At 46.9% G+C, this 26,413-nt stretch overlaps 1 protein-coding gene across 2 annotated transcripts in view; it reads left to right on the forward strand.

Moving 5' to 3' along the window:
• PHF3 (PHD finger protein 3) overlaps positions 1-26,413 on the forward strand; it is a 640,592-nt gene that overhangs the window by 515,189 nt on the left and 98,990 nt on the right. For both annotated transcript variants that reach the window (XM_085610899.1, XM_085610900.1), the window contains one exon: positions 23,248-23,443. In XM_085610899.1, coding sequence (XP_085467025.1) covers positions 23,248-23,443 — 196 coding nt within the window. The remainder of the gene's footprint in view (positions 1-23,247; positions 23,444-26,413) is intronic.

Raw genomic sequence — 26,413 nt, forward strand, 5'->3', positions numbered from 1 at the left:
CATGCATAGTGAATAGCCAGTGCCCCCTTATGCCAGGTGGGAGTGCAGCAAAAAGATTGCTGTGTTGTGAGGGCTGTAGTCCTTGTAGCCTGGAGAACCATGACCCTGTATGCCAGAATGAACCACCTCTGAGGACGTCGCTGTTCCAAATGGGCAGGAGCCGGTATACAGGGAGGATATGGTGATCCTGTATGCCAAAGGGGGTCACCAGGAGCAACAAGACATGCAACCTGATCCCCACCCTTGCCTGAGAATTGTTGCCACCATGGGAGTTCCTGCGCACCGTCATAAAGATGACGGACCCTCTTCAGGATAATTACCCCACACCATGGGTCGGATCAGACTCTTACCCAGCAAGGAGGAGATGCAAAGAACCTCCAGTCGATTAGATGGTACAACTGCATGTGAGGAACTCTGTGTCCGCTGAGTGCAGCCCACCTGGGTCGCGTGCAGCAAACACACCTGTTTCAGCTGCTGCTGCCGCTCCAAACGCCTGCAGACAGTGCATGCTCAGGAACTCCAGATGCCACTTAGGCTGATTTTTGGACCAGTCTGCCTCTGTCTATCCTGCTGGCTAATTAGGGCTGCGGAGCTGGAACACTGTTGACTTTAAAATAGAGTCAGAGTGGACCCTTGAAACTCGTTGTCTAGAGAGAATGGGGAATAACCACTATCGCTAGAAGCAAGGAGGCAGTGGGACCCAGGAGACAGCCTCAAGAAAAACTAGAGGCATAACCTCAGGGGGACTGTGTAGTTGTTTGTAAGTGTTGTATTTTTCCTTTTTGTTGTTAGATGTAGAAATCAAATACTTCCCTTTTTTCATAAAAGGAAATGTTTGGCTGGACAATGATTTATTGGTGCTGCTGTGCGCATTTTGAGTTGTCATCCTGTGTTCATTCCCCTGTATCGACCTCTCCCTGAGAGAGCCTTGGACTATGCTGATTACGCTATTGCAGAGAGTCAAGTGCTGAAGGATAACTTGTTCCAGTTGCAAGGGATCCTTAGTAGGTTGTGGCCTGATACTACAGGAATAAAAGGCCCCTTCGTTTGTGCCCAGTAACCCTTGCCTGTCTTGAGGCCCTGCATCCATGCTGCACAACGTTCACCTCAGCGACGACAGCGGATTGCCTTTGATATCGCTCTGGCGGTTGTATAAGTCATTTTGTCAGCTATGCATCTCTAAAAAAAATTATACACCTGCTTTTTTCGGACACGTTTGCGGTTTGGTGCGGTACTCAGCGTATTAACCCATTATACGCCAGGTTATCCAAAGTATTACTTTTTGTATTGTTCCTTGTTCAGCAAGGACTTAATTTCGGCACAGTTAAAGTGTACCTGTGGCATTTTTGGCCATTTTGCCGTTGTCGGATCAGCCTTATTTATTCAAGTCCCCCGTAGTGATGGGTGTATTGAATGGTTAGGAACATGTTTCCACTCTCTCCCTTTATCATGTCTCAGGGGGGCCTTAACTTGGTCTTGCCTTCCCTACTCATTTTGAACCACTGCCCAAATGCCCACTAAGACTTCCCAGCCCTTTGTGGGATTCTCTGGAGTGAAGCATGGCAAGACAAAGAGAAGAGGACCATCTCTTGGTGGTTCGTGCCCTGCATTACAATTTGGTTCGCATGGACCAAGAAACAGCCCTCGGAATGTTTGCAGGCTCAGTCCACCAGAGCCTAGGCTGCTACAGTGTTGGCATGCGCACTGCCTGTTTTTGATCTTTGCCAGCCTGCTACATGGGCATCACTCCATACTTTCATGAAGCACTACTGTCTGGATAGCCAAGTTCATCGAAATGGGCATTTTGCCTGCTCAGTCATACAGGACTTCTTGGTTTGAGTCGCTTCACAGACCCACTTCCTTGGGAGTTAGAGCTTTTGTATTTATTTAAAAATATGATAAATCTGTTGTTAAAAGTATTTTTCAGCAGAATAAGTTACTTACCTTTGGTAACGCTCTTTCTGGTATATTTTCTAACTAACCACATATTCCTCCGCAATTTTCCCATCCTTCCTACTGTGAACTGGGCTCTTTTCCACCTTATAAGGTCACAAGTATAGCGATCTGTTCACTGGTCAAAGCCAATTTGCTCCTAAGATCTGTGTCTTGGAACACGGACAGCCTAGAAAGCAACTGACGTCAACACAAGTGAGTGGCTCTTGTATGGATTTTGGTGCCGTACTCTTGGAGCAGAACAGCATTGGCACAGAGTCGCACACCTCAACCTACCAGTACACCGAGATACTCCTTAAAAAGGTATCCTGGTCCAGTCTAATGCCTGAGCAATAGTCAAAAGGAGATGAATCTGCAGCTAAGTAGAGTATCTAACAGAAAGAGCAGTACCTAAGGTAAGTAGCTTGTTCTTTCAGTCCAGTCTAAAGCCTTGGAAAATTTAATTCATAAGCTCAATACTCTGCTGGAAGATTGGCTATCCACCAGTTATATTGTTACTGAAGGTTAGTAACTTCAAATCCCACCCTTCAGCAACTGTTGCCTTGGCTTAAAATGGAATCCATATGTCTGCAGCTCTTTCACGTGGCCCCCTAGGCGTGTCACCTAATAGGCATCTTTTTTGATCCTGCATTTTCCTTTGAGCTTTACGCACAAAATACTAAAGATACTGATTGTAGTTTACACACTCAAGCATTCCATCCATTCTCCCATAGAGTGTAGTTTCTCTCCAGGCTGCTACTTTTGCTTTCAGCATTTAACCAAGCTGCATTTAGTGCTTACTTCCTTTTCACTAGAATGGACCAGAGCACAAGGCATTGGAAGCTCTGAGCAGTTAAATAGAGCTACCAAATTTAAACTGATATACACTCCATCCTAAGGTGCTTTTTTTTTAGCAGAGTTTTATATAGCGCGAACTTGACCCGAATCCAATCAGGTATCAGAGCGCTTTACATAGCACCAGTTACGTTTACATGAGGACACACATTCATTTTTTGGTTTGGCACGGGGAGATTAAGTGATTTGCCCAGAATCACAGGAGGTTTAGTATTGTTACCGAGACTCAAACCCAGTTCTCCCAGGTCCGAGGTCGAGCGCCCTAACCGTTAGGCCAACTCCTCTCCCTGGTGAGTCAAATGGAGTGAGTGTCTTTGGTATGTTTTTAGAGGTGTGGGTGCCAATGTTAAGGTTGTATCTTAAATTGTTGAGTTTGTATGTGTTAGCCATTATTACATAAATGTTCTTGCAATGTGTCTGAGTAGGCTTGCCTCCACACCAGTGAATCAGAGCCTAGTCTACAATTCCTTGATTCTTTTTATTGATTCTGTTATTCCTTCTTTAGATCATCCAATGCTGTTTCCTGAGATGTTTGTAGTCATTTCTTTCCTATCCCCACTTGGCCGCCTCTCTCCTTTGAAAATCTTTCCATGTTGAATGGTGACTATTCCCTTCTGTGTGATTGCCCATGTTCAAATTGCCCTTTGAGGTAGGTGCTGTTCTGCTGATGCCAGTGATTATGGTTGTGACCATGGTCTCAGGTCCTCGCTGCTTCTGCTCCTGTCTCAGCCCAGGCCCAAACTTTTTCAACACTATCGTTGGACCCTACCCGCATTTTTACTTTTTATATATACTCTAAGGTTGGAGTATTGCAGAGGATTCCCCTGCTGCTTCATTTCTGGACAGTGTCTGTACATGGGTGTTACAAACATCACATTTAGCAGAAAAAAGAGGGTCTGGGGTGGACCAGCAAAGAAGAGATTGAGCCTCTATCTCTTGCCTGTCGTTCTGTCAAACCGAGCTTGACATCTCAACTATTTTTCTTCGTCTTGTTACTTAATATGCCATTGGTGTGGCCTACTGTCCATGGAGCTCTCCTGAGTTTATTCTCTTTCCTGAAGTTCAATGATGATGTCTGAAGGAAGACATTAGACCCTAATCCAGTAGTCTTTATCAGTATATGCGTGGTTTCACAGTGCTTTCCCCCACAGCCTATCTTCCCAAAGAGCCTTTCTTCTCTGCCTCCACGTATGTAGCAGCTGGAAGAGGGCAAAGGGCCTACTGGTACAGTAGCTGCATTAGTGGTAGAGTAGTCCCTGTCCTCCTTCCAGTGGTCACCTGATAAAGCATTATGTTTCGGAACTGCCATCTCTCCCATGACACCATAACAAGTTCTGTGTCAGAGGCTTCTCTGCCTTCTTTGGTGTCCTCTGCCACTTAACTGTGCAGAGCATAGAGATGGCTTACGTCAGAGTTGTTTACGAGCAAAGGTGCACACCTTGAACAATAGGGGTTTTGGAGGGAAGAGCAGGCAAGGCTTCCAAGCACCTTCACACATTTTGGGGGATTGGTACATGGGATACATAACAGTGTTTACTATAGCAATGATAAGCTTCATGAGTCTACAGCTTCCTACTTTGTATGTGAAAATATCTCTTTTCCTGCTGAAAGAGTAATTCAGAATGCTCATCATAGCCTGAATTAAATCTGATCTTCAACAAGGGGAATGGCTAATCTTCTTTGGCAATACTGTGTTCTCCTCGTTATTTAACAGAATGATTACCAAGGATGATAGTGGTTGCATGCATGCAGAATAAGGACAATTAATAAAAGCCATACTTGGACAACAGGCTACCGAAAGACATCCCACCTTTCGTCCCTTAAATTTGATGGAATGTTCCTTTCATCAGGTGATGATGCACTCTTCGACCAGAGGCATAGTTATCATTACCACTGCCTCAGTGCCTGCCTTTCTTTCACAGTCGTACTGTGTCGGTTCCAAGCAAGCCACTGATCTGGAGATGAGAGGACTTGCGTTGCGCTGAGTTGGTTCTGATGAAGCTGCCGAGCAGGAGCCTGTCATGTCCCTGCAGCTCAGAACAGGAGGCCAGTCAACTGACACTTGGAGACACTCTTGTAGTCCTGGGTTCAAGCAGCAAGGCAGGTCTCAGGCTGCTCTGCAGTCTTCAAACATTTGGGCAGGCACCAGGGCAGTCCACAGGCGTATCCTGAAGAGTGGGTGTCAGGGTTTAACTTTTATACCTGGTGTTATCTTTGAAGTTGGAGAAACTCCTAGATTTCCCCCCACATCTGGTTCTGGAATTTACTTCCTTCCCCTGCCCAGGCCACAAGATGTCTGAGGTGAGAAAAGGATGTTGTAAAGTTCTTTGTGAGTGAAGAAAGCAGCCCCTATTGAAGTGCGAGTGTGGTAGGTGGCAGCTCTGCCTCACCCATCCTGTCAGGATGTCATATCTTGCCAAAATCCAGTCCCCCTTTGTGACACTGTCTGGAAGGAAAATACAATAGTCAACTACACTCAGTCATGAGACCCAGGACACAGGCTGCAGGAACCATATGGTTAGGGAAAACAAATGCAAACTTTCCGAATTGTGACTGAAAATTCAACTTTACTGTTAAAGAGGATTTTAAATTACAATTCTCGAGAGACCAAACAACAAGTTCTCTCTTAAGCAAGCCTGAGACATTTTACAAGGCTACTTTGCTGGGTGGCTGTAGGAAGCTGGCTCTGCATATACTTTACCAAAATGAGGTAAAGTGGGCACAGAGTCCAGTGGAACCCCAAAGATAGGCAGAGGTAAAAGTAGATAGCACCTTTTCTCTATTTGTGGAAGTGTGGTCCAGCAGTAAGGTTTTATCAGAGGGTAGTGTTAAGCATTTGTTGTACACACTCAATCAGCAAATGATGTCACACTTTCAAAGACTGAACTCAGACCAATTTGATTTGTATAAAAATATTATTTTGTTGTATTTATTTCTTAGAACAAAGCAAGCCTGGCACAGGTAAGTGTATATAATAATTTTCAAGGCAAGTTGAACAAAACAAGCAAGCTGAATGAAAATGACTTTGTTACAGGTTTGTAAATGCTTTCGATACAGTGGAAATTACTGTTAGATTACTTTCTATTACTTTACAGATTACTTTCTGAGTTTCTTTTTTAACTGAGTGTGAAATACCTAGATTTCACACTGGGTCATTTCCTAACGAAAAGGTGAGTACATTTTTTTTGTTGTTTTCAGTTTCTCAAAGTTCCATACAAAACCAACTCCACACTTAAAACATTTTTCAAGGAAAATCAGTCAGTGTATTCCTATAGAGAGAAATGAAGTTATCGGTAAACAGGTAAGTACTTTGTTGTGGGAGTTGATATTCTGGGGTTAGAACCAGGGTTCCACCAGGGTCAAGGATGCATTCTCAAAACACCCTCAGCAGCACTAGGGCGGCCGGGTGCAGAGTCCTGAGGCCCAATGTTATCCAATGGGGAGTAGGGGGGTGTCTGGTTTTGGCTGCTCACGAGCAGGCCACAAGTTTGTGGGAGCAAAGCTCCTGGGGTTTAGCTCAGAACAAAGGGTATCCGATTTAGCACCCAAGGTACATCTGCAGCGGCGGAGGGGCGGCTGGGTTCAGGGTGCTGGTTTGGTGTCGGGTGCCCTGTTGATTTCAGTGGGGATTCTCTGGTTTCAACAAAGACTGCAGGCTCGGGTATGAACATCTTCTTGAGGTGACAACCGGTTGGAGAGGTAAGTTGGGATGCCTGGGGATGCTGGGACACTGTTGGTTGCGCCAACTAAGGCCATGGGACTTCGGGTGCAGGGGTTCCTTTAGGCATCGGGTTTTTCTTACCAGCTCGGGTTGCAGTCAGGGGGGATCCTCCAGAAAGAGGCTGCAGGCTTCGCTGGGAGATTCGAGGCAGGTCAGATATCAACAGATCTCATGTCAGGATCGTCGGGGAGACCTCCTCGTGGTGTTGGGCCACTTGGGCTGGGGGTGTCTGGTGCAGAGTGGGGCAGACTTGTGGATTTGGCCAGAGCCAGAATCTGTGGGTGAGCAAATCCGGTGCTCACAGGAGACAAAGTCTTTCTTGTGGAAGGCAGGGCAGGTCCTCAGGGTTCATGAGGTTGCTGGCTGCAGGACACACCGGATTGCTCACCTACAGGTACGAGTTGGGGACAGGCCTGTAGGGCTGGGGCCAAGTCATTGGGCGTCCTCCTCTTCTGAGATTTAGCACGGCTTCTTCGGTCCTTGTTCTCTTCTTCTTAGTCGGTTCTTGTCTGAGGAGGCAAGGTTCAGGGGTGCCCCTAAATACTAGATTTAGAGGTGTTACAGGTAGGTAAAGGTTGGGACCAATGGGTCCCTTCCTTGGGGTGGGTACCCCCCTATTATGCCACCCTCCATTGGGAGGGGGGCATATGCCTCACTCTAGTTGGCTGGGTCCCCCTACCTACAAGATGGTGGGGACTAAGAGTTGTGCATCACCTCATCTCCCCCGCCTGAGGGGTGGGGTTGCCAAAGGTGGGCACACCTCCCTTCCTTCACTTGGTTTTCCCGCCGATTCTCCCACCCATAGTGGGGGTCAGAACCAGTGGGGGCTAGTTGCTGGAAGCAGCAAAAGGCCTGGGGAAGCTCACATAGGAGGCAAGCCTTTGAAGATTCCCCTTCGTGGACCCTGCCCATCCTGGGGGAGGAGGCTTGGGACCTCGTCCCAGGATGTGCGTAGTATCAGACCCCCGAGAACAGCAGGCTCTCAACCAAGGGGTCCAGAAACATGTCTGGTGCTGGCAGCTGGCGAGCAGCCACTCAGCCTGGGCACTAGTGTTAGGTCGCATCAGTGTGAGTTTAATGTGCTTAGAAGTTTGATACCAAACTTCCCAGTTTTCAGTAAAGCCATTATAGTGCTGTGGAATTGGTAATGACAAACTCCCAGTACCATATACTCTTAATGGCATTACTGCACTTACAATGTCTAAGAATTGGCTTAGACACTGTAGGGGTACAGGGCTCATGCACCTGTACCCTCACCACTGGTATAGTGCACCCAGCCAGAGGGGTGGCTGACCCATGCCAGGGCAGTGGGTTGTAGGCATTGCACACAGGGATGTGTGTCATGTCGACTCTTCACTTTGCCTGCAAAGGCAGTATGTGGGTGTAATGGTACAGGGCCTCTAAGGTTGGCACAATAAATGCTGCAGCCCTTACAGGCCTTCCCTGGCCACAGTGCCATTTGTACCTGTGGTACCATTTACAAGGGACTGACCTGCGGCCAAAGAGTGCCAATTGGGTTTTGTCTTCAGTGCAGTTTTAGGGAAAGAACATAGGCCCTGGGTACCTGTTTGGCAAGAACGCAGGGCACACTCGGTCAAAGCACATCAGCAGTTTAGCAAAAAGTGGGGGCAACCATGCAAACAGAGGGCACTTTCTTACAGTGGCACAACAAGTGCTGCAGGGCCACAGGTAGCATTCAATTTACAGGCCCTTGTTACATGGATGAGACATCGGGGTGATGGATGAGACATTGTGGTGATTGATGGGACATCTGGGAGATGGATGAGACATCTGGGAGATGGATGAGACATCGGGTGATGGATGAGACATCGGGGTGAAGGCTGAGACATCGGGGTGAAGGCTGAGACATCGGGTGAAGGCTGAGACATCGGGTGAAGGCTGAGACATCGGGTGAAGGCTGAGACATTAGGGTGAAGGCTGAGACATTAGGGTGAAGGCTGAGACATCGGGGTGAAGGCTGAGACATCGGGGTGAAGGCTGAGACATTGGGGTGAAGGCTGAGACATCGGGGTGAAGGCTGAGACATATGGGTGAAGGCTAAGAAGTATGGATGATGGATGAGAAGCAGGGATGAGGAGTGGGAAATGATGATGTCCTAAAATGGATGCTGTTCATGTGCTTTAACTTAAAAATAAACCTTGCAGCGATATTGAAGATAGATGGATAAATTGTTACATATTTACATCAGTTTGTTAAGACATGCTATAATGCATGGCCCTGTTAAAGTGCATACGATCAACAATTCAGCTCCTAAAATTTTGAAGCTAAAACAAATTTCCTAAAGAGGCCTGCAATTATTGAAAAACATGGTACTCATCCTTACAAATCCTGGCGGGAATATGTGAAAATCCCATAACCACATTCTACATAAACCAACTGCTGCAGACTTATGTTCATGTCGGAGTCCACTTATAAATCAGTGAAAACAGTTTATAGCACTTGATTGTGGCAGCATGAACCTTATCATAGTAGTCTAAGGTTTCAAAACAAAGTAAGTCGCCTGACCTCAACTAGTTGTATTGGGCTGTTTTAGACAGTCGTGCAGCAAAATAAGTGCCTTCCCTTAGGACATGATGTGAGAAAGTGGCTCTGTATATACTGTTCCCTAATAGGTACAGGGTGTACAGAGTCCACAGTCCCCCAGGGTTTGACAGAGGTTAAAGTTAGATATAACCTTACTCTCTAAAGTGGTAGCTTGGTCGAGCAGTAAGGCAGTATCAGAGGACAGTGTAAAGCATTTGTTGTACACACTCAGTCAGCAAATGGTCTCACACACTCAATAACTGAACTCTAGGCCAATGATTTATATATAAAAAATATATGCTTGTTTTATTTTAGAACCAACACTTGGATTGGAAATATACTTTCTCAGCATGAGATGTTTCATATAAATACTTTTGCAAAATGCAATAAACTTTTGTAAACAGTTACAAGTGGTTGCAGTAGGCAACTCTATTTTTTAAACACAACAATGCATTGAGCTCAATGGTAAATTCAGATAATTTTTCAACAGATTACTTTTTAGATTACTTTTGGAATTCCAGGACTGGATCCCAGATTCAGTCCTCGGTCAGTACTCAGAATCAAGTGATGAAAGTCGACTTAATTACTGTAATGATTTTTAAACAATATTTAGCTATTTTAAAAGTTGACAGAAAATATTTCAAAGGAAACATGCAATGATTCCCTATGGAAGAAAATTCAGGTTACAGATACAGTAGGTTCTCGTTACTTTTGTAATCCAGTACTGGATGCCTAGACTCAGTACTGGGACCTTTATCCAAAACAGGTAAGTAATTACGTTTTCAGATATTATACGATTTTTGAAGAATATTTAAAGATTGCAGAAATCGACACTTAGAAGAAATTTCACAGAAAAACAGTCAATGGATTCCTATGGAAGAAAATTGAGTTAAGGGTAAGTACAGTTGTAAGTATTTTTCAGAGTCAGTGGTGGGCACCAAGATCCAGCACTGGGAGCTCACCTAAGAGCAGGTGAGTAATTTCGTTTTCGTTACTCGGCTGATTTTTGGTGAATATTTTAAGATTTGAAAAGTCTACACTGAGAAGAAATTTCAGGAAAAAGCCAGTCAATGTTACCCTATGAGGAAAATAGAGTTTGCGGTTTAAGGGTATGTACTCGACTGGAAGAGTTGAGGTTCTGGGCATAGACTCAGGGGTCCCCCATGGTCAGGTAGGTAAAGTTGGTTCACCCTCAGCGGCTCTAGGGCGGCCGGGTGCAGAGAGAGTTAGGCCCAATGTTATCCTATGAGGGATAGGGGGGCCTTGGTTGGTGGCTGCTGACTGGCAAGCCACGCGGCTGTGGGAGCTGAGCTCCTGGTCACTTACTCAGGGCAAGTGGGGAAGTGGGTAGTTGTAGAGTTTTCACTGCCAGGGCCACTCGGGCGGCTTTTGAGCCGTTGGGTGCTCAATTGATTTCAATGGGAAATCTCCAGTTTAGAAAAAGACTGCAAGCTCGGGGACGAGGACTCTTCAGGTGCCACCACCACTTCGAGAGGTAAGTTGGGTAGTTGGAGGATAGGTAGGTACCCCGGGATTGGGCACAAAGGGCCGTGGGCGCCGTGTGCAGGGGTGGCTTTTGGTGTCGGGAAATCTTACCCTCTGTTGATCGCGGTTGGGGGGGCACCTTGTTCTGAGGCTGCGGGCTTCTTCAGGAGTGTCGAGGGAGGGCCTTGGGTGCCGGACTCGGGGTCACAGTCGCCGTGGGGTCATCCGCAGGGTCTTTGTTCACTCCGGCACTGGCCAGGCTTGGCTGGTGCAGAGTGTGCTGGGTTCGCGGTTCCGGGCTGGTGACAGGGATTAGAGATAAGTTTTTGAGTAGAGCCTCTACTCATGGGAGTCCCAGGGGCTTAGAGCCAAAAGGTAGCCAGGTCCTCCGGGGTTGGTGAGGTTGCTGGCCACAAGAGATGCCGGGTTGGAGCAGGAGCAGGTTCGAGGGTTGACAGGCCGGTAGGGCTGGGGCCAAAGCAGTTGGTGTCTTCCTCTTTTCAGCAGCTGCAGGGCAGATCTTCTTTCTTCTTGCTCTTTGTAGTTTTAAATCTGGAATCTGGGGGAGGAAGGTTCAGGGAGCCCCTAAATACTAGATTTAGGGGCGTTACAGGTAGGTACACCCCCTATCCTGCCTCTCTCCTGTGGGAGGGGGGCAGTAGCCTAGTCCTGATAGGGTAGGGCTCCCCATCTTCAAGATGGCGAGAGCCCGAAGATGTGCTTCACCTCGCCTCCCCCACCTGAGGGGTGGGGTTGGCAGGCTGGCACATCGCCTGTCCTTATTTGGGGTTTCCGGACGAAGCTTCCCGCCAGAGTGGGGTTGCAGGGGCCTGGGGAAGCTCACAGAGGCGGCATGCCTTTGAAGCTTCCCCCTGCCCATCCTGTGGGAGGAGATTTAGCACCTCGCCCAGGATGTGCATTGTTGCAGGCCCAGGAGAGCAGGGGCTCTCCTACCCAGGGGTCCAGCAACATGTCTGCTGGGTGGCAGCCTAGGCAGCCTCAGAGCAGACGTGGATTGAAGGTTAGGTTTAAGGGGGCACCTCTAAGATGCCCTCTGGGGTGCTGGGTACATTAAATCCCACACTGGCATCAGTGTGGGTTTAATGTGCTGAGAAGTTTGATACCAAACTTCTCAGTTTTTAGTGTTGCCATTATGGTGCTGTGGAGCTCGTGTTTGACGATCTCTCAGCACCATGTCCTTTTAAATGGCAGCACTGCACTTACAGTGCCCAGGAATAGACCTGGGTACTGTAGGGGCACAGTGCTCCTGCTCCTGTGCCCACGCCATTGGCATAAGGCACCCAGCTAGAGGAGTGACTGATGTATGCCATGGCAGTGTAGGTTATGGGTATGGCACACAGGGATGTGTGCCATGTCGACTTGGTTTTTGTCCTGCACCCAAACACTCAACCTGCAAAGGCAGTGTGTGTGTGTAAGGGTACAGGGCCTCTAAGGGTGGCACAAGGAGTGCTGCAGCCCTTAGAGGCCTTCCCTGGTCACAGGGCCCTGGGTGCCTAGGGTACCATTTACCAGGGGCTGACATGTGGCCAGGGTTTGCCAATTTGGGTTTGGTTTGTTTTAGGGAAGGAACATAGGCCCTGGGCATCTGATTGGCAGGAGTCCAGGGCACACTCAGTCAAAGTACATTCAGCAATTCAGCAAAAAGTGGGGGCATACCTTGCAAGAAAGATGGCACTTTCTCACACATGAGCACCCTCGGATGATATTTTAAGACCGCAAGAATAAGGTACTTTGCTAAAGTGGATCAGCAAAGTTAAGAATCTTGGCACCACTTACACATTTCACTGGCAAAACTGCAGGCATGAACCCATGTATGCTGGTCCAGATATTACCGCTGAGCTATGTCAGGATGCTGTGAAATCCTGTTAAATTAATTTTGTATTTGCTCCAATTCTTTTATTAAAACACCATGCTAAATTATGATACAGTTAGCCAGTCTGTCCATAATGTGCAATGACCAAAACAAAGCCTGTCTACTAACCCTGCTTGACCTATCCTCAGCCTTCGACACCATCAAACATGATAACTTACTAGAACTCCTGAAATATAGAATGGGATTATCTGGAACGGTTGTAAACTGGTTCACTTCATTCCTTCAAAACAGAACACAAAGAGTCAAGAACAATCAATACCTATCAAAGCCCACTCCACTCACTCTTGGAGTACCCCAGGGATCCTCCCTCTCCCCGACACTCTTCAATTTTTTTATGGAACCACTCACCGAGCTTCTCAACTCTTCAAATGTCCACTACCACATGTACACAGACGACACACAACTCTACATTAAGGTCCAATCACTTGAAGACATCAAGACCCTCAACGCAACGCTCCAAAAAACACAATCCTGGTTGGCCAAAAACCACTTAAAACTAAACACCCTCAAAACAGAACTCCTCCTAATCGCCCCCCCCCCCCCCCCAGCCAAACAACCATCATCCATGAATGGATGAAAAACCTAACAGCACTCAACAGTCAACCTCTCATCATCGACTCTGCTAAATCATTAGGAATAACTCTAGATAACAAGCTAAATATGCAGAATCCCCTCAGTGCTGCAACTAAAGGAGAACATTTTCAGATGAACACCTTGAGAAGATTGAAACCCTTCATACCCACAAATGACTTTAAACAGGCAGTTCAGTCTCGAGTAATCCCCAAAATGGAATATGGGAGTGTCGCTCTTTGCGGCCTTCCCAGATCAACGACGGCCCCTCAAAGAGCTTCAATCAACGTAGCCGCCAGGTTCATCACAGGTTACAAAACAAACTGTCATATCTCCCCGGACCTTCGTGCCCTCAACTGGCTACCTTTTGAGGCCAGAATCCATCTGAAAATCGCCTGTATGACCCTCAAGGCATTACATAACAATACCCCTAGATACCTAGCAGAGAAACTGGTACTATCGGTTGGGAACAGAACCACTAGGAGTTCCTTTAATCTTCTTCTGAAACCACAAAGATTTACCAAGAAGAAAACATAATACCGTACCTTCTCAGGAATGGCTCCCAGGATCTGGAATGCCTTACCCCCAGAAACGAGACAGTACCCAGTCACAGCATCCTTAAAAAAAGAAGGTAAAGCAATTCTCTTGGCCAAATGCAATTGAACTATTTTATACATTCGTGTAGAAACCTGCTATTCTTTATTAGTTAACACTGATGTGTTAACATAACCTTTAGTATATTTTTGTTTTTCATGTCTTTCACTTATATATGCCCTGTAATGCGCTCTGATACCCGCCAGGGTCTTGTTCAGGCTATACAAAACCTATAAAATATTTTTAAAAATATAAATATAAGTAAGAAAAACAAAACTATAAATAATTGTCAAAGTGGGCATACCTAACTTTACCAGGGTTATGTTACCTGGAAGCAGAATGAGCATCAATATAGCAGTAACCGAAGTAATACTTCAAAGCACATGAAATTGAATGCACCTAACCACAAGAAATACTGTATCGCGCATGGATGCACCAGAAAGCAAAATAGAACATTAAAGGATCTTGTTATATTGGTTCAGCCGCAACTGAGTATTTAAAACAATGCAGAAGTTCCTTAACTTGAAACCTGACTGCTTGAATCTAAAATGTAAATATTGCTGGATGATAGTATTGTCCAAATTGCCAGCTGCTCCCTGCAGGTGTTAAAATGATGTGTTTGCCTTATGTGTGATGTAGATACACATGCTTTCCATACTCCTGCCATCTAGTTTTGGGTCTGGATATTTGCAAGCTTTTTTTCTTCTAAGAAGTCTTTTCCAGTCACGAGGTATGGTGACTCCTCCTTTCGGTCATAGTGCACATGGGTATTGACACCATTGTTAGATTGTTTTCTTTCCGCTATCGGATTTGGACGTGGTTTGTGTGCTCTGGTTTGAGACTGTTTGTCAGGATCCCTTTGGTTGGCAACCCATGGTACGAGCATCTGTATTGTTTCAAATGTGTTTCCCATCCCCCACGTGTCGGTAATCGAAAACATTTCCTAGTTGGATCGATACCACACCTTCGGCACCTAAAACATCGGTTCCGAAAGACAAAAAGGACAAATCCAGCTCGGCACTGAACATTTCGGCATCAAAACTGAAAGATGCTCCTCTAAAACCCCTGGAACCAATTCTGGAAGTCATGCAACTAAAGGTGGATCCAAAACAAAAGATAATCTATATAAATCCAGACACCCAACATATTACAGCAAAGCCACTGATACCATCCTACAAAAGGAAAATAGTCACAGAGTATAAAATCCCTCTCAAAAAGGAGGACATTGCTACTAGCTCTCTTTACTCCATTCCTCTTACCCCTCTTTCATCTTCACCAGTACTGATTATACCACTTACAGGCCCTCTAGATATCACACCACACAGCTCTCCTTTTACAGATCCTGATGTAGGGGCTGGGGTGAAATTATGGACAACCACCACCAGATACTTGGGATGATTGTAATGTAGTATTATAGATCCTCCTATAGACACTGACCCAGATCTCTGACGTGCTAAACCTTCCTCTCCTGATGACAACACTTCATATCAGAAGTTAATTGCCAGGGCAGCCACTTACAATGGAATCACTTTACACAAGGAATCTTTGGAATGCGTTTTCGTAGTTGGAACATTAGGGACCACACATAAGACAACACAGTCATTCCCCATGTTAAAGAGTATGATGAGGCATGCTGAAGACATTTTTTGAAGATCCGGTGAGGGCACGTATAAAACCCAGAGTTGATTAAAAAAAATTGAAAACCCCCCACCATCTGACGCAATTTTTATTAAGGGCCAGCTTCCTTTAGATTAGTTGGTTGTCTCCAATTCTCTTAAAAGAGCAAATTCACAAACTTTAGGTGATGCACTTGGACAAGGATTCCAAGTTGATAGATGCCTCTGGCAAAAGAGTGGCTGCACAATTAGCCAACCATTGGTGCATAGCCAATACACAAGGTCTTTTGGCTAGGTACAACAGTGCCCACTGTGACGAAATGGATGACTTACTCCAATATCTCCCAGAAGAGCATAGAAAAAGAGGGCAGGAACTAGCGCAGGAGGGGAAATTCATTTCCAGTTCCTCTATTAGGTGTACGTTAGACGCTGCTTATACCACAGCCAGAGGAGTTAACACCAGTATTCTCCTCAAAATACACGCATGGTTACGAATCTCTGGTTTAAACCAGAGGTACAACAAACTATTCTTAATGCCCCATTTGACAAGGAACATCTTTTGGGCTCTCAAGTGGACGAATCACTTCTAAATATGAAAAAGGACACAGAAGTAGCAAAATCCATTGGAGCACTACAGTTACCCTCTAATAGAGGCTCCTTTCGCCACTCACTTTATAGTTCCAAAAGTTAATGGGAAACCAAATCAACCCTTGATGGCTTGGGCAATTAAATATTGACAGGTAAGTGAGCCTACAAGGGATTTACTAAACAATATATTTCCATTAATTGCTGCATTCAATGTTGGCAAACTCTATCAAAATAGCGTGCAATTTAATTTTTTCAAAAACAATTCAGGTCATTCAAATATGAACAAATCTTTAAAAAAAAGTGTTTATCACACGGGTGTTAAAAAATAGATTTTATATCAATCCAGAATTATGACTTATAAAGGGTACAAAATCATAATACACACAATGCAACCAGAAGATACAAACATTTATCCTTCTTTGTTACAAATGTGAGCACCTTTTCACAGATATTTATAGGGCAATGTGACCGAACTCTACAGATAACATTGCCTCTAATATAATGATGCACGTAATAGGTATGATGTCAACGTTTCGGTCTAAAATTGTCTACATCCGCTAGACCATCTTCAAGACTTTAGGAATTGAATTGCAAGCCATTTTGATAGTTTGCCAACATTAATGCAGCAATTAATGGAAATGTATTGATCTGAAAGAGACACGTTAGTGATAGATTCCTTACCTTAGAATATCCCCAGGCGTCAGACTGGATCTGGAAAGTTTTGCTTAGCAGTACCCCTGCACGTCAGTAGGTGACGTCATGCGGCTCCGCAACCGACGCTGGCGTTGTAAGCGCCAAGATGACGTCACAGAGACTACTTAGGCGCCACCCATGCACGCTGACATCAGTTCTTTCTTTTTCCGCGCCAGTAAGCGCAGATCCGGATAGAGCACGTACCTTAGTCACTTTTTGACAACTCTTTTGAGACTTTTTGTCTCCCCTTTTTTCTCCTGGTGCACGTAGGGATGCCTGGCTTTAAGTCTTGTGGGGCCTGCCGTCGCAACATGTCAGTAGCGGACCCCCATGATGTTTGCCTCTACTGCCAGGAGACCGAACATGACTCCCGGTCTTGCCGGGACTGTTGAGCCATGGCCCCGAAAACCTTGAGGGAGCCGCGCCGGAAGGTCCGGCACTTGTCCCAACGCCACTCCAGGGACCGTTCCTGGGACCACTCGCGGGGCCGCAGTCGTCGCGTCTCGGGGTCCAAGTCTTCGCCCTCGGATTCCGGTGAGCGACGCCATAAAAAGAAGCGTCTTCGCTCTCTGGCGTTCCTCCGTTAGTCCTCGGATATGGACGAGGGGAACAGGGGCTCTGCCCGTGTGGCTCCTTTGGAGCCTGGGAGTTATGCGGCCTACCCGCCTTATTGTCGGCGACTCCCGAACAGGTGCAAGGGTTTCTTGCCACCATGGATCCCCTCTTTAGGCCTCGGGCTCCCACCGGCGCAGCTTTGGGCCCCGCGGTCCCGTGTCCGGATCCTGTTGGCCCGCTGGCGCTTCCGGTAGATCCAGCCTCGGCGCCACAGGATCCTACGCCGTTGGCTCCAGCCCCTGCGCACGAGGTCCGGCGCTGCCGGCTCCAGCCATAGCGCCGCCCTCGGCTCCGCCTCTGGCGCCGCAGTGGCTGCCATTCGTTCCACCCTTGCCCCGGTTCCAGGACCATTTCGTTCCTACCTGGGATCTGCATTGGGAGACGGCGCCGGCCCGGCCGGCACCGTTCACAGCGCCATTTCCGAAGCTGTATGTCCATTCTCCGGCTCTGCCGCCGCGACTGGTTTCTTCTGCAACGGAGGTGGAGGATGACTGGGAGGGGTCCGAGGACCCTCTTGCCCATCAATGTGACTCCGAGCGGGACGGGGTGGACAATCTGGAGGATGCCGGCGACCTCGATGTCTCTTCTGACCCGTGGTTTGCCTCTACCCCACCTACGATGGAAGAGGGCGCTGCCTACACAATGGTGCTCCGTCGGGCTGCTGAGGTCCTCAACCTCGATCTTCCTACAGTGGCCCTCAAAACTAACCTCTTCACCGAGGTGCTCCAGACGGTGTCTACTTCGTCGGAGCCACTGCTTCCCTTCAACGACTTCCTGTTGGGCACTTAGTCGCGGCCAGCCACGGGGGCCCCTGTGGATAAAAATGTCGCCAGGCCTCACCGCCCGGCGCCTGGTGACCCCGCGTTTCTGACCACTCATCCCACGCCTGAGAGTCTGGTCATCCAGGCCTCGACGTCGCAGAGTGCCTTTCCCACGGCTCCACCGGATAAGGACTCTAAGAAGCTGGAGCAGTTTGGTAAGCGGTTGTTCTCGTCGGCCAGCTTGGGGCTGCGGTTGGTGAACACCGCCTGCTTGTTGGACCGCTATTCCCACGCGGTGTGGGACACGGTTGCTCAGGTGTTACCTCAGTGTCCTGAGGAGGTCCATGCTGTGCTTTCCCAGGCTTTTGCTGAGGGTAAGGATGCGGCTACGTTCACCATTCGGTGTGTTTTGGACACCGCCGACTAGTTGGGCAGGGCGATTTCTACGGCTGTGGCACAGCGTCGCCACGCTTGGTTGCGATCCACTGGGTTCTCGCCTGACGTCCAGAGCTTGCTCATGGACATGCCCTTTGATGGCACTCACCTGTTTGGCGATAAGGCTGACAGTGCGCTGGAGTACTTTAAGGACTCGCGAACCACGGCCAAGTGCTTGGGTGTTTCCACAAAGAGCCCATCCACTCCTGGGTTTCGTTCCTTTCGTGGCCAAGGCACGATTAGTTAGTGATAGATTCCTTACCGCCCCACCCATTCTCCCAGTTCTGCAAACTGACTCTAGGGTTGAGGTCATCCCTTTCAGGGCCCTAGTTTCTTGGCACCAGTGGTCAGTTTCTTGCATGGCTCTGCGTTCCTGGCGCGGAAAGTCATGTACAGAACTGACATCAGCGCGCATGGGTGGCGCCTAAGTATTCTCCGTGACGTCATCTCGGCGCTTACGACTCCAGCGACGGACGCGGAGCCGCATGACGCCACCTACTGACGCGCAGGGGTACTGCTAAGCAAATCATTTAATCTCTGTGTTCAAAACGCAAATGTAGTATTGTGAGAAAGTGGCTCTGTATATACTGTTCCCAAATAGGTACAGTGTGCACAGAGTCCACAGTCCCCAGAGGTTTGGCAGAGGCTAAAGTTAGATATAACCTTACTCTCTAAAGTGGTAGCTTGGTTGAGCAGTAAGGCAGTATCAGACGTCAGTGTAAAGCATTTGTTGTACACACTCAGTCAGCAAATGGTCTCACACACTCAAGAACTGAACTCTATGCCAATGGTTTGTATATAAAAATATATGGTTGTTTTATTTTAGAACCAACAATAGTTATCAAAATATACTTTCTCAGAATGAGATGCTTTAGTTAAATACTTTGCAAAAGACAATTGACTTGGAATGCAATAGTTACAGTTTGTTGCAATAGGCAACACAATTTCAAACACAATAATACATTGAGCTCAATGGGAATTTTAAGATCTATCCAATTGATTACTTTCAGGATTACTTTTCTAACTCTAGGACTGGATCCTAGATTCAGTCCTGGGACAGTTCTTGGAAACAAGTGAGTAAATATGTTTTAGTTACTGTTGTGATTTTTAAGCAATATTTTGCTATTTTAAAAGTTGACACTTAGAAACTTTTTCTGATCAAATTACCAATGTTATCCAATGGAAGGAAATTCACTTAGCAGGTAAGTGGGGTTATGGTTACTTTTTCTAGGTCAGTTTTGGATCCTGGATCCAGCACTAGTGTACCACCTGTAAGCAGTTGAGAAACTGCGTTCAAGTTATACAGGCGATTTTTAAGGAATATTTATAAGTTTGCAAAATCGACAGAAGAAATTTCACAGAAAAACAGTCAATGGTTTCCTATGGACGAAAATTCGAGTTACGGGTAAAGTATGTTCTCGTTACTTTTGTAATCCAGTGCTGGGCTCCTAGGTTCAGCACTGGGACATCTATCTAAAACAGGCAAGTAATTACGTTTTTATCGTTGGCACGATTTTTAAAGAATATTTGTAAGTTTCAAAAATCGACACTTCGAAACTTTTTCAGCAAAAAGCAGGCAATGATATCCTATGGAAGGAAATTCAAGTTACTGGTAAGTACGGTTAAAATTACTTTTCAAGGTCAGTACTGAGCTACAAGATGCAGCACTGAGGTTTCTCCTGATAACAGGTGAGTAAATCGAAATTCGTTGTTTGGCTGATTTTAGATGAATATTTTAAAGTTTCAAAACTCCACACTTAGAAGAATTTCCAAGTGAAACCAGTCAATGTTAGCCTATTGAAGAAAAGTGAGTTGTCGGCTTTTAGGTAAGTACTCGACTGGCAGAGTTAAGGTTCTGGGAATAGACTCAGGGGTCTCCCAGGGTCAGGTAGGTACAGTTGGTACACCCTCAGCGGCACAGGGGCAGCCGGGTGCAGAGGTAGTTAGGCCCAATGTTATCCAATGAAAGGCAGGGGGCCTTCGGTTGGTGGCTGCTGGCGAGCAGGCCACGCAGCTGTGGGAGCTGGGCTCCTGGTCACTTGCTCAGGACAAATGGGGAAGTAGATTAGGACATAGGTTGCACTGCCAGGGGCACTCGGGCGGCTGGGTGCAGGGTGCTTTTGAGCCGTCGGGCGCTCAATGTTATTCAATGGAGATCTTGGAAAGTGAACAAAGGCTGCAGACTCGGGAACGGAGGATCTTCAGGAGCGACCAACACTTCGAGGGGTAAGTTGGGATCTTGGAGGATAGGTAGGCACCCAGGAGTTGGGCACAGGGGGCCGTGGGTGCCGGGTGCAGGGGTGTCTTTTGACGTCATAAATCTTATCCGACATCGGAAAATCTTACCCCCTGCTGGTCGCGGTTGGAGGGGTCCCTGGTTCTGAGGCTGCAGGCATCGTCTGGGTTGTCGAGGAGGGTTCTTGGGCACTGGATTCCAGGTCAGAATCGCCAGGGGGACGTCCTCAGGGTCTTTGTCCACTCTGGCACCGGCCGGGCTCGGCAGGTGCAGAGTGTGCTGGATTCGCGGTTCCTGGCTGGCACCAGGGGTATTGCTGTTTGAGCAGAACGACTGCTCGTGGGACTCCCGGTCCTCGTAGAGTCTCAAGGTGGTCAGGTCCTCCGGGGTTTTTTAGGTTGCTCACCACTGAAGGCGCCGGAGATCCACAGGAGCAGGTTCAAGGATCAACAGGCCGGTAGGGCTGGGGCCAAGTCAGTTGGTGTCGTCCTCTTGTTAGCAGCTGCGCGGCGGGTCTTCTGGTTTCTTGATCTTCTTGCTTGTTTTCGAATCCGGATCTGAGGAAGGAAGGTTCAGGGTGCCCCTAAATACTAAATTTAGGGGTGTTACAGGTAGGGTGAGGACAGGGACCAATGGGTCCCTTTCCTGGGGTGAGTACACCCCCTATCCTGCTCCTCTCCGGTGGGAGGGGGGCAGGAGCGTAGCTGTGATTGGGCAGGGCTCCCCATCCTCAAGATGGCCGGAGCCCGGAGTTGTGCTTCACCTCGCCTCCGAACCGGTGGGGGCCAGTTGCGGAGTACAGCAAGTGGCCTGGAGAAGCTCACAAAGGTGGCATGCCTTTGAAGGTTCCCCCTGCCCATCCTGGGGGAGGAGACCTAGCACCTCGCCCAGGATGTGCACTGTTGCAGGCCCAGGAGAGCGGGGACTCTCAACCCAGGGGTCCAGCAACATGTCTGCTGTGTGCAGCCTAGGCAGCCTCTCAGACAAGATGTGGATTGTAGGTTAGGTTTCAGGGGGCATCTCTAAGATACCCTCTGTAGTGCATTTTACATTAAATCCCACACTGGCATCAGTGGGGGCTTAATGTGCTGAGAAGTTTGATATCAAACTTCTCAGTCTTCAGTGTAGCCATTATGGTGCTGTGGAGTTTGTAATGACAACCTCCCAGCACCATATACTCTTAATGGTATCACTTCACTTACAGTGCCCAGGAATGGCCCTGAGTACTGTAGGGGCACAGGGCTCATGCACCTGTGTCCTCACCACTGGCATAGGGCATCCAGCTAGAGGGGTGGCTGATGCATTCCAGGGCAGTGGGTTTGTGGACATGGCACACAGGGATGTGTGCCATGTCGACTCTGTGTTTAGTTCTGCACCAGGACACTCAGCCTGCCAAGGCAGTGTGTGTGTGTCAAGGTGCAGGGCCCCTAAGGGTGGCACAATAAGTGCTGCAGCCCTTTGGGGTCTTCTCTGGGCACAATGCCCTGGGTACCTAGGGTACCATTTACCGGGGCCTGACATGTGGCCAGAGATGCCAATTGGGTTTAAGCTTTAGTACAGTTTTTAGGGAAGGAACACAGGCCCTGGGTACCTGATTGGCAGGGACCCAGGGCACATCAAGGAAAAGTGCATCAGGTATCAGGCAAAAAGTGGGGGGTTACTGCAACAGAAACCCACTTCCTTACAAGTATAGTGTGTGAATTGTAGTTGTGTAGTCCCCACTTGATGTTCACAGTCTTGTAGATCATCTCCCATTCCTAGTAATATTCATCTGACACATTTTAGATAGTTCCGCACTATACAAATAGCAATACAATATATAGTCACCAAAAAATACAGTTGAAAAGGACGATAAATTGACCACTCCAAAAATCACTCGCTCCGGCTATGGAAGTAGGTGAAAGATAGTGTTGTCAAACGCTCATCTCGTATACCCGGGTAAAACAACCAAAGCAACCTCTGCTTCTTGCTGCACATGATCACCCAAGGAGGCCAATCCTGGGAGTTTTCATGTATGGAAAGAAGGACCCTCGCCCTGCCCCTGAAGAAAGCTAACTGACATTGTTTGACATTCTTCACCAGATGTGAGCAGTTCCCCACAGGCCCCAAGCTATGGGGGTATAAAGTATGGGGAGAAAGTCATACAGCCTGTTAGGGGAATGCTGCACTAAGCTTCTGCCTACCCAAATTGTCACCTGCAAGTGACACACGCAGCCACATTTACTACAATTAAGAGGCAGGTGCCAGGGCTCAATTTCATAAACTGAACAATGTCAAAAGACAATGGTAAATTGTTATCCAACAGCATCATATTTTATTTAGTATCCAAATTCTCTTTGATCTCAGAGGAACATTCAACCATCGTGTGATCCTGTAAAGCATGTTGAATTATTGTTTACAGGTATGCAATCTAGTATTCCATTAATTCGATGTATTAATCTTACTAAAACGGCATTACTGAAATAGGTTTACACATTAATTTTGACCCCATTTAGTTCTCAACTAGTTCAAACTTAGCTCTTCGTAATCCTGCATCTATGTCTACAATGTGTGTGCCCTTAAACGTTTCAAACTTAAATACTTACTTTTCAAACTTAAATACTAAGTGTCTACAGTCCAGTTTTGCCGAAATTGTTTTATCCTATATTTTGCAGAAACATTGAAAAATAGCGTAATCAAGGTTTTGACTATTATTTTTGTTTGTACAGGAAACATGTTTAATACGCTTCTGCCCTGTGACTGAAGAGGATCAAATCTCGTATACTTTGTTGTATGCATACTTTAGCAGCAGAAAGCGATATGGTGTAGTTGCCAATAACATGCGGCAAGTGAAGGATATGTATCTGATACCTTTGGGAGCCTCAGAAAAAATTCCACGTTTTCTTGTTCCCTTTGATGGGCCGGGTAAGTATTTTCATCCTATAGTTGGATATACTAGGGCTTCATATTTATTCCATATTTTGATTGTGCCCTAATTTCAATAAATTGTGTATTTTCTCGTTATGCAAGTGCTTCACTTAGTTCATTCAACTCACTTTTGCTTTACTGCCTCTAGAAACAGCCCCAAATTGATTTCACATATCTCATTTGTGAAGGATTCATTCTGGTTATGTCAGCCTTATGTGATTTCTCCTCTCTAATTGGGAACCAGAAGGTAAACCCCTCAGAGATCCCCCCCCCTCCTTGTTCTTTCCAGAGAGTTCCTGAGTTTTTTAAAAGAAATATCTTGCGTTAACTTCTCTTCTAAATCTCTCTCATTCTGTTTGTATGCTGTTTAGACATGAGGTAACGTGCTCTAAGAGTGTCCCGTAGTTGCATTTGTGTTTTTTGTAAGTTATTTTACTTCTAAATGAGCATAACTTCACAGAGGTAAATGTATGTAGAATGTAGTACACAAAATAATCCATCAACATTAGCAGTGAATTTCACTATCCTAATAACAGTAGTCTAGCAAAATTTCACAGTAGCCATACATACCCACCAAGTTAGACAAACTAAGGCCCCTCATCTATGTTTATACTAATTTGGCACAGGCTAAGAGGCTGAGATAAATAAAGAGTATGATTGGAATAAGAGCCACAGGGTGGGAAGGGGGGCTTTATGGTAGCATAGTGTGGGGAACCAGTGGGCGTTTTCTTTTCGAATGAGCGCTAATGAGTAACTCAGAGTCGGGGCTTGTTCTTTCCAAAACATTTCAGAGTGTTCAAAAATTTCCCTAGTCAACTCCTTCACTTCTGAAGCAGTGTAAAACGTATTCTTAGTACGATTTTCAGTCAGGAGGTAGTGTGTTCCACAAGAGTGTTCCTTGATTGCAGGAATGCTTGTTGTGCGCATAGTAGAAAGTATTAGGAACAAAGAGAGTCATCAGCTTCCTTAGATCTAAGCAAAACCATTATTGTATGTGGACCTATACCTACTGCACCATAAAATTAGAAACCTTCTATACATCAACAAATCAAAGCATGTGTGGCATGGGCCATATGTAACAGCACCTCATCCATGACGGAAATGCATCTCAGATTATGGAAAGCTTGCAGAGGATATGCCCATCAGGTAAATATCTCTCCTCCTATGTGAGATCCCCTATCTGGGTCTACTAAGTACATTTTAATGTTATGGGGAGACCAAACAAGATGATAAATATTAAATCGGACCTCTTCTATAAACATAGTGAACTACTAAATATCCAAAAGATAGGCTGAGTCTATATTCAAGATTATAAGGCAGCGATCTAAGATCCTCTCAAAGATTGATAGTTGATCTTGTAGCCTGTAGCTCAACCTCTTCTAGGAGACCTATCTGATAGAGACATCTAGCCACAGATTCCTTATCTTAGAATCCTCACCAAGTGCCAGACGGTATCTGGAATTTTTCTAGCAGTACCTCTGTGCGTCGGTAGAGGGTGTCGAGAAAATCCAAAGTGACATTATCTCCCAATGTTGATGTCAACGAAGTCCATATAAGCCCTCCCCCGACCCTCTGTGGTCAGGTCCTTCTTTTCTGCTCTAGCAACGCAGTCGTTTTCCAGCCTACTCGATATTTTTTAGTCGACGGAGCAGTGTGCCTTTTTCTGCCCTTCTTTAATGTCCTCGGGGTTCAAGCCATGTCAGTCCTGCAGATTAAAAATGTCCGCCACAGACGCTCACTCGGTTTGCATGCGGTGACTGGGTGCCACCATGACTCCGAAGAGTTCGAATCCTCTCGCCAGCTCCGACTGAAAGCACACACGGAATGTCGCATGAAGCTCTTTGAGGAGCGAATGTTACAGGCACCGAATTCTTTCTTGTCATCCTCTGTCCCCTGTACGCTCCACAGACCGATCACACATCCTCTTTAGGAGCCATTCCTGCGGGTGTCATTCTCCCTTGACTTCTGGGGGTAAGTCTCGGCATCAGCAGCCGAAGTTGTGGCGCCGGCTTCTTCTTCACCTACCACTGGTTCCCACTCTTCTGTTGAGGTGTCGGGCGTTAGTCCACTCCGCATCCCCCCACCTACCTAGGGCGTCTTTGACCCAGATGAAATAATGTTCTCAATCTCTTCTTTCTATTATTGGGTCATCACCTCTCTCAGGAGTGCCATTGTGCCCCTTGGAGGTGGATGAGGTCGTGCCTGTGACCCCGCTGGCAGGTTCTCCCTTGGCCTCAGGTTGGCTGTAGGTGTCTGACGCTTTAGCAACGCCGGTGCACAGCACGCCAAAGCTCCCACCTTCAGCTTCTGCTTCTGGTCTACCGACTCCAGTGTCAGCATCAAGCTCTTGTCCGCTGGCTCCCATAGTAGTGCCATCGGCGCTACTTCCATCGTCGAGGCATCATCTTTTCTGTGTCTACCAGCTCTGGTTACAGCATCTGGTATGGCGCCAATGGAGCGACCATCTCAGACTCACTTCCTTTAAGGACCATGGTTGTGGAAGTACTACAGACGGTGTTATGTGTCCCCCCTCCCATTTTGGACATGGTACCACCCCCTCTGCAGTCTAGCTGGTAGCTTGACTTGGGTGACACCAGTGGTGTAGAATCATCTCAAGCATCCTTTCTCCTCCTGTTTTGGCTACGGAGGCTAGTTCTGCTCTGGTGACATGCTCAATCGTGCTTCAATCGTCCTGGATTTGCAGCTTCCTTCTGTGGAATAGTCTATGGAGCCTTTAATTGACGTTATACATTCTGTTCTGCCCAATGTTGAGCCTGTCCTTCCTCATAGTGACTGACATTTGGATATCCTTTTGGGTGCTTGAGCTAAACCAGAATCAGGGCTTCCCGTGGATTGCTCTATTTCTCACAGGCATCGTCCAGCCCTGTTGGATAACTCCTGTCTCCTGCGACATCCCTCTGCTAGGGGCTTTGGGGTTCAGGCTGCTTTAGCCACCCAAAATATTTG

The sequence above is a fragment of the Triturus cristatus genome, chromosome 6, assembly GCF_964204655.1.
Source record: "Triturus cristatus chromosome 6, aTriCri1.1, whole genome shotgun sequence".
In the NCBI taxonomy this organism is placed as follows: domain Eukaryota; kingdom Metazoa; phylum Chordata; class Amphibia; order Caudata; family Salamandridae; genus Triturus; species Triturus cristatus.